This window comes from Sinocyclocheilus anshuiensis, unplaced genomic scaffold (assembly GCF_001515605.1).
Source record: "Sinocyclocheilus anshuiensis isolate Anshui unplaced genomic scaffold, SAMN03320099.WGS_v1.1 scaffold2044, whole genome shotgun sequence".
NCBI classification, from domain to species: domain Eukaryota; kingdom Metazoa; phylum Chordata; class Actinopteri; order Cypriniformes; family Cyprinidae; genus Sinocyclocheilus; species Sinocyclocheilus anshuiensis.
Genome location: NW_015557212.1, coordinates 275,584 through 283,735, shown reverse-complemented (window position 1 = coordinate 283,735; position 8,152 = coordinate 275,584). Strand labels below are relative to the sequence as shown.

The following is an 8,152-nucleotide window of genomic DNA, read 5'->3' as shown; positions in this document are numbered from 1 at the left end:
AATGCGTTTTTCGAACCACCAAGCATGAGAGCATGTTCTAGTACACCCCTAAAACAAAATCAAGACTTTGTAAAAGAGCATAATAGGACCCCTTTAAAGACTGTTTATTGTATCTTCTTCGTTTACGTGCTTCGCTCCTGCACCACACCGTGACCCTGAAAAAGTAAAGCGGCGTGTTTCCCCGCGTTTTGTTTTTTCGTTTTATTTATGGATGATCCTGCCGTCCTCGTCCTCCTGCTGCAGCAGGGGGATCGCTCTCTCGAGGACCACACCGAAGACTTTGTGTTTTTCGCTAACCTGACACTACCCGGACAACTGCCTCTGCTCGTTTTATCAAACTGGACTGAACACCTCCACACGAGCGCAGCTGTCCGGGGACGGTCCTCGAGAGAGCCTTGCTCCACTTTGTTGAGTGGGTGCTGGTGTCCTGTGGATCACTGCTCACTGTGGACAATGACACCAGCCCCACTCTGGACCCAGAGCCCAGCCCACCATCACCAGTATTCACGGAGCGTCAGCCCGAGCCCACCGCGGACGGAGAGCCAAAGTCCATCACAACCCACGAGCCATCGCAAGGAGGAGCGCCTGAGCGGGGGATTGCCCCGGAGCCAAAGCCTCATCTACCGTCCGACCAGGTGCGAGAGCCGGCTACATCGCACGCGACGGTGGATGGAACAGTGGAGCATGAGGGGGCTGAGGGAAGCCCCGCCGCTGAGGGTGAACGGTGGCAGGACTCTGAGAACCTTATTAATATGGATATATATGCAGACATGCCTGTTCTGCTTCCGACTTCATCTGAACTTCCTCTAGCTACCCTGAACTATCTACATGCCTGGATTTCCCACCCACTTCAGCTCATTCACCATCGGCATCGTGGCTGGAGGATCCCTTGTCTCCGCCTACAGCCTCTAAGTCTCGGACTCCGCCTCGGCCAATCGACCCAGTGGCTCCACCTCGGCTTCATCCCTTGTGTTCTTTGACCTAGTTTCTGCCTCTCCTTGATTGTGTCATTATGTTCAGGTGTTTCTTGTCAATTATCCTCATTTACGTTCCCCATATAAGTTGCATTCTGGTCTCGTGTATGGAAACGTCTAAATTACCCTGGTGTGTGTTTGCTGTTACCCTGCTGTGGATTATTAAAGACTGTTTATTGTATCTTTTTCATTTACGTGCTTCTCTCCCACACCACACTGTGACAGTGTATACACAGCCTAATTATTTCAATTATTTAATTTTAAAAAAAATTACATAATAAATATTGATATTTTCTACAAATAAATGTCATGTCAAACTGCATATTTATTTAAATATTTTTTACAACGTTTGATAAATTTGCTGTTAATTTATTACCGTTAATAAAACTGTAAATGGATAATAAAAATTCAGATATTTTCATATAAATATCAGACATTCATTTGAATTAAAGACAAATAACAACACAACCCTCTACATTGCGAGTAAATCACTCGCATATGCGACTAAATCTTATTCTGGGTATCAGTCTGGCGAGTAAACAAAAAAATGTACTAGCCAATGGCGATTCAATTGCCAAGGTGTTCGTAGAGGGCTGCAACACACAGTTTACATACAGTTCATAAATGAGAAAAGTTGCGTTGGCAACTACCTGAAATAAAATAGGTTTGTTGAAGTAAAAAAACAAAACAAAAAAAACTAAAATTAAATAAAATAAATAAAGTTAATTAATTCAAGCTACATAGAAATAATAAAAGACAAAAAAAAAAAGAATTACAGAAATTTTAAATATAAGAAAAAAATATTAAAATACTACAATAGTATATAAACAATAATTAATAATAAATTAAATTAGAGTTTGGCTGTAACTACCAGTTACGTACCCATCTGTACTAATAATTTACTTACTGAAAGTCTCATCGGTCAGCTCCTCTCCCATGCCTTCGGTTACTGTTACGGTGTTTATGCCTTTCTCTCCTTTCATGGCCTGAGAACAATCATACAAATGTCATGTAAATGAAAAGAGCACAACCAGTCAAGAGGAGGAAACCACATCTGACAGCTGTGCAAAGTGTTACTGCTTATTAAACCAGACATGCCTTTTTTACTTCCAATGATGTTTGATGATGGCATTAAAATGTCAACGCTACCTCTCTGAACTTCTGCAGGTAGAGCTTCAGAGGCTCCACATACATGTCGAAACCCAGCGTGGACATTGCGAACAGGATGTCTTCGCCGTTTATCGTCTTGCGTTTCTCCTGATGGCATCTCTCGCTGGCTTCTGAAGTGATGAAGCTGATGAACTCGCTCACACACTCCTGCACACACTCCTTGGCATCCTTTGCTATCTGAGGTGATGGGGAGAAAAGTTTCTTTTGAATAACGTGTGTAAAACTTGATTACATTTTGAAAGTTTCACTTTCTTTTAGCAAAATAAATGGTATTAATTAAGAAGCTCTGAACAAATAAATTGAGAGGTGATCAAAGTGCTTCTTTTTATACATAAACCAAATAATACAAAAACTAGTAAATAACAAATTTAAAGAGGGTTTTATTTTTCCTTCTCCAAACCAAACTGCCTTAAAAATGACTTACTTTTCCAGTTTGTGGGATGGCATTCTTCATGATCCGAGCTACGTTGGCGATGGGGAGATAGATGTCTTGTTCACGTAGGTTATCTTTGCTTCCATTGCCATCCTCGTGGTCGTCGAGACCCTCATCACCTTCATCTTTACAAAAAATAAATAAATACATAAGAAATGTTTCTTGAGCAGCACAAAAGCATATTAGAATGATTTCTGAAGAATCATGTGAAAGTGAAGACTGGTGTAATGATGCTGAAAATTCAGCTTTGCATCACAGGAAGAAATCACATTTTACAATATAGTCAAATAAAAAAAACAGTCATTTTAAATAGTACTAATATTTTAAAATATTACTGTTTTTCTGTATATTTGATCAAATAAATGCAGCCATGCATTTATTCAGCCTCTTTAAAAACAATTAAACATCTTAATGATTGCAAACTTTTGATCAGAAGAGTAAATATCATTTAATAAGAGATAAATCATTTAGAATCATTTAAATTGGACATTTAATAAATATAATATATGATTAAATATTTTGTATATTAAATGTAAACACTTAAGTCAAATCATGTATTATAAATTAATTTATTTAAATAATTAACATAATAATTGCATCAGATTTTTTTATAATGTATTAATCAATTAATTAAATGATAAATAAATCATTCGTAATAATTTAAATATGACTTTAGGGTCACTTACCTTCTGGAGCTTGAGCTAGAACAAAGTGACTACCAGCCATATATTCTCCTGTTATGCCAAGTTGGGAGGCATCTGTAGTTGAACTGTCTCCGTCCATCTGAAAGATAAATTAAATTGTATTACAGCTGTAAATTATTGGTTGTGTTTCAAAACCAAGTGAGCTGCCTACCTAGACAGCATTTTTGGCCACAGGGCCCTATTATACTTACATAAACGTATGTGGGCACGCAAAATTGAGACACTAACATGAATTTAACCTTTCTTTTATTCAGTAATAAACGTTTATAATTATCATCTTTCAGTGAAACAAATTCCCCTCACAGACCATCACAGAATTTATTATATAATAAAAATATAAATGGATAATAAATATTCAGATCTTTTTCATACAAATATTTCAGGCATTCATTTGAATCAAAGACAAAATAATAACACGTCCGTTACAGTTCATAAATGAGAAAAGCTGCTTTGGCAACTACCTGAAATAAAATAGTTTTGTTAAAGATGAATATGTTGTTGAAGTAAAAAAACAAACAAACAAAAACTAAACTTAAATTAAATAAAGTTAATGAATTAATTCAAGCTACATAGAAATATTAAAAGACAAAAAAAAAACTAAAAAAAAAAAGTAACGTAACGTTACCCTTACCAAAAAGTAGTATACTTCAAGTTTGTAGACTAAAAGTATACTTTCTTATTTTTTAGTTTAAAAGAAGTATACTAATAGCACACTTGAATAAACTTATTTTTCGTAAGGGTACCCATCTGTACTAATAATTTACTGACTAAAAGTCTCGTCAGCTATAAATATCTTGCCACTTATACATTGAAGGCAGTCGGTGTAGTCTAAATATGATATTTAATAAATAAAAAGCGAATTAAAAATAACATTTTGATACCAGCACACATTTTATTGGCTAAAGAGCCCGCCAGTGCTAGCAATGAACATGGCTGGTTACACGCACGAAATAAAAACAAACCACACTTTCCCACTGAATCATTCAGATAAATTGGTCAAATGAGTTATTATAACTGATGGATGCATCAAACAGCAGAAGAGGGCGGAGAACAAGGCAGACGAGCTAAAGCAGCCGTGGATCCGCTGAAACTGATCGTAGTAAACAAAGGGGCCGAGCACGAAGACGAGCTTTTAACAATTATAAGCAACAGCGAGCTGCTTTTCATAAAGCGCGCTTAATTTCTCATTCTCCCCGCCAACTAATAATAAAACTCTCGCGCGCGGAGATTTCCATTCGATGTAAGGAAATATAGGTTAGCAATCATTGGCCGTAGCCGCTCACTAACCTGCGATGAAGCCCTGGTTGGTTCTCGCCTCAGCTCGGCCGTTTGGTTGGACAGAAAATGGCTGCGGGAGAGCCAGTCCCTGCGCAGGACTGAACGGTGCTGGAGGAGGAGTCCACCTCGGACACTAGGTGGCGCTTGAGCCCTTCTGTTTAAAGATAAAAACGAAATGTTGTCGAAATAGCGCCTTCTATTGGTAGTGGTTGGCACACCGCACTGAAATCCTTTGAGAAGCATCCCAGTCTGTGACCTGGGGCCAGTTGCATGAAATGTTTAGACTGGTTTTATAAGTTAGCTATCAAAGACTGGTCACCGTTTTTAAAAATTCAGTTACATAAAAGCTTAGATTAGTCAAAGTTGAATGCAAAACTTAGACTGATTTCTTATTAGCTATGCTAGTTGGTCAAACTAGTACTTATGTCTTAATATAGAGGCTAAATTAATGCAATTGGCTCCAGATTAGCTCACGTTAGCTTCCCTTAGGGAACGTTATTATGGTTACCATAGTTCCAGGAAACATTGAATGGTTACTGTTATTATTGCTAGGGTACATAATTCATGTATGTGGAGATGAGTGAGCTTATGTATCTCGTGGATCATTAGTCCAACAAATCGAACACTGTGTGTTCATTGGATTATATCAATAGATTTTGATATGAAGGTCACATTAAAATGTCTTGGAAATATGTTCTGTGTCTTCATGATTTATTTTTGTTCATTTTAATTGTGTGGTGTGTGTACACTAAGATGATATTTGTTTTATTGTTTTCCAAGATTGAGACTTAATCATAAAAACATGACATTTTTTTAAAACAATGATAATCTAAACAAAGATTAAAATAAACATTTCAATATTTAATTAATAAAAGCATTTATTTGTCCCAAAGTTGTGTATTTGCACCAAAACTAGTATTTCTATCATTAATAATATGAGACCTCTGATGTGTGAAAACAATCACAAATAATTTTATTGTCATTTCTGAACTGTAACACAAACCGTAATTTAAGTGTGTGTGTGTGTATATATTTTTAGTATATACACTATATATTTACATTTAGTCATTTAGCAGATGCTTTTATCCAAAGCGACTTACAAATGAGGACAATAAAAGCAGTCAAAACTAACAAAAGAGCAACAATATATAAGTGCAAATGACAAGTCTCGGTTAGTCTAACACAGTACACGTAGCAAGGTGTATATATATATATATATATATATATATATATATATATATATATATATATTATACACACATATATATATACACACATACATAAAGGATACTGTATACAGTCGGTTTCCCAAATGAACATTATTCAGAAATATTTGACCAATGAATGAAATAAAACAGCTGTCTGAGTTTTCCCAGAAAAATTAAAAACAAGAAAAAAATATATAATGTTGTCCTTTTATAATAGCATGCATATCTCAATGATTAAAGCAAAGGTATCAAAAAGACACATTATTTGTAATAAAAAATGTATTCAACTGTGGATACTAAATATTGTTAACTAGCTGTAAAGGACAGAGGATCTTTCAGATGATTCCTATGCAAATCATTTGTACAAATCTTCACAAACTTCAATCAGTTTTTCTCTTATATTACCACTGATACATTTTTGAAGTATAATGAATGAATTGATAGTTTTTTTTTGTTTACAGCAAAAGATAATAAAGTAATAAACTATTTCAGGTGATTTAATAAAATAAAATAAAATCCTATCAATATATCTCAGACATTATTGTGTTTACTTTCCTTAATACATCCTGAAGATTAATAAATAATCAATAAAAAATAAAATCCACATGCATTGCTAAATTGTATAAGGCTGCTTAATGCAAATATTTGGACATTAAGACATATGATTAATAGCTTGTCACATCTCAGTGTCACTGAATAAACATTTCTGTACAATAAAAACATATATTATCATATTTTTATTAGAACCAATTAGGAAATGCTATTCTATATAGCACAAAAGATACTGATCCAGGAAGACGAGTGCAAATCAGACATTTAACATAACAACATATGGAAACAGACAACAGCAGTTCTTCATTCAAAGAAGATAGTTGTGTGACTTGGAGAAGTGCTACTGTCACATGAGGCAGCATGAACTGCACACAGGGATTTGACTGGCATGTATGGAAAGGTTGATATTTCAAGTAATGTTCATCTGGCTGAACTGTGCAGAGAAATGGCAAACATGTAAACCAGCACAATAGACAGCGGTGACAGATCAGATCTAATCTGTTTAATGAAATCGGACAATGTCATTTTAATGTTTATGTCACCAGTGACATAAGAAGAAAACACAGCGTCAGAAAGCCAGTGCCCAAAAGATCCCCTAGAGCCGTCAGATACGGTATAGAGAAGCTATCAGGATCTCTGCCGCACTTCCACAAGCAGTGAACCATCACATCAGCTATGCCCAGCAGAAGAAACACCTGAATGAAAGAAGATTCAGAATAAAATACCACACCTCTCCTTAATAAGACATATGCTAACATTTCTTTCACTTGCCTGCGTGAAAGCAGCTGCCAAATAGAAGAAAATGAAAGCTGCAGTGGGTGGATTCGGGCTGCCTTGTATTAGGTAAATGCTGTAGATGAAGACCAGGTGACCCGGCATGGCCAGCGTTGAGCAGCACCTGCGCTAATCTTCCATTCGGCCCTGTCAGAAGCAAGGAAGAGTGTTTTTTGTCTTCGATCTGAAACCTTAAACCAGGTCCACTTTCCTGCAGAGTTTAGCTCCAACTCATTGTTGGAAATCTGTTACCTGTGGCGCAAAAGCTGCGGCAGGGGCAGTAACATCCTTTAGCATTGTCTGGAAGTTCACCCAGTGGACAGTGGAAATGAAGATACGTGGCTATACGACTAGCCTGGATGGAAACCAGATTACCACCAACACCTTAAAGGGATAGTCCACCCAAAAATGAAAATTCTGTCATACATTTCCAAACCCATAAGACCTTCGTTCATCTTCAGAACACAAATGAAGATATTTTTTGATGAAATCTGAGAGCTTTCTGACTCTGCATAGACAGCAACGCAACTGACACGTTCAAGACTCAGAAAGGTAGTAAGGACATCATTAAAATAGTCCATGTGACATCAGTAATTCAACCTCTCTGAAAAGCCCAGTCTGTGTCGTTTCTATCAGGATGGCTGTGGATTCATTATCTCCTGATTGGGAGTTTGACCGCTTTGATGATGGGTCACAAAGTAAGTAACGCGTCTGACCGGAATGTTACTGGCCATTTGTTGTGTAAAAGATGCATAAATCCTGCAGCTAGCTGAGTAATGTAAGCTAGCTGTCAGATGACCAGGGAAAGTGGCCAAGTTCAAGCACGCTGATTAGATTAGTGTGTGTGGTCTTTATTGATCTCACAAAAAATGTGATAAGGAAGTCTTTCGCTTTCATTTGAAAGTGTTCCCACATCATTGCATTGGAGGATTGCATTTCTTTGAATGCAAACATAGATTATTAATTGATTGACCAGTGAATTCAATGCTCAGAATAATATTAATAATTTTAATTATTCTCTTTATAGTATTAAATGTTGATATTGATGTAATATATATA

General features: G+C 36.4%; 2 protein-coding genes and 1 pseudogene across 2 annotated transcripts in view; 1 reads left to right on the top strand and 2 right to left on the bottom strand.

The window, feature by feature from the left end:
* The window catches only part of LOC107678987 (nuclear transcription factor Y subunit beta-like), a 12,763-nt gene extending 8,110 nt beyond the window's left edge, over positions 1-4,653 (bottom strand). The window contains exons 1-5 of the mRNA XM_016474385.1: positions 4,569-4,653; positions 3,264-3,360; positions 2,569-2,702; positions 2,124-2,321; positions 1,882-1,960 (exon numbers count right to left, since the gene is read on the bottom strand). Of these exons, the coding sequence (XP_016329871.1) occupies positions 1,882-1,960; positions 2,124-2,321; positions 2,569-2,702; positions 3,264-3,360 (508 nt within the window). The 5' untranslated portion in view covers positions 4,569-4,653. The remainder of the gene's footprint in view (positions 1-1,881; positions 1,961-2,123; positions 2,322-2,568; positions 2,703-3,263; positions 3,361-4,568) is intronic.
* A 1,991-nt stretch (positions 4,654-6,644) lies between these two features.
* Positions 6,645-7,478, bottom strand: LOC107678972 (solute carrier family 41 member 2-like; annotated as a pseudogene).
* Positions 7,479-7,703: 225 nt separating this feature from the next.
* LOC107678984 (WASH complex subunit 7) overlaps positions 7,704-8,152 on the top strand; it is a 19,301-nt gene continuing 18,852 nt past the window's right edge. The window contains exon 1 of the mRNA XM_016474381.1: positions 7,704-7,791. Within this exon, the coding sequence (XP_016329867.1) occupies positions 7,731-7,791 (61 nt within the window). The 5' untranslated portion in view covers positions 7,704-7,730. The remainder of the gene's footprint in view (positions 7,792-8,152) is intronic.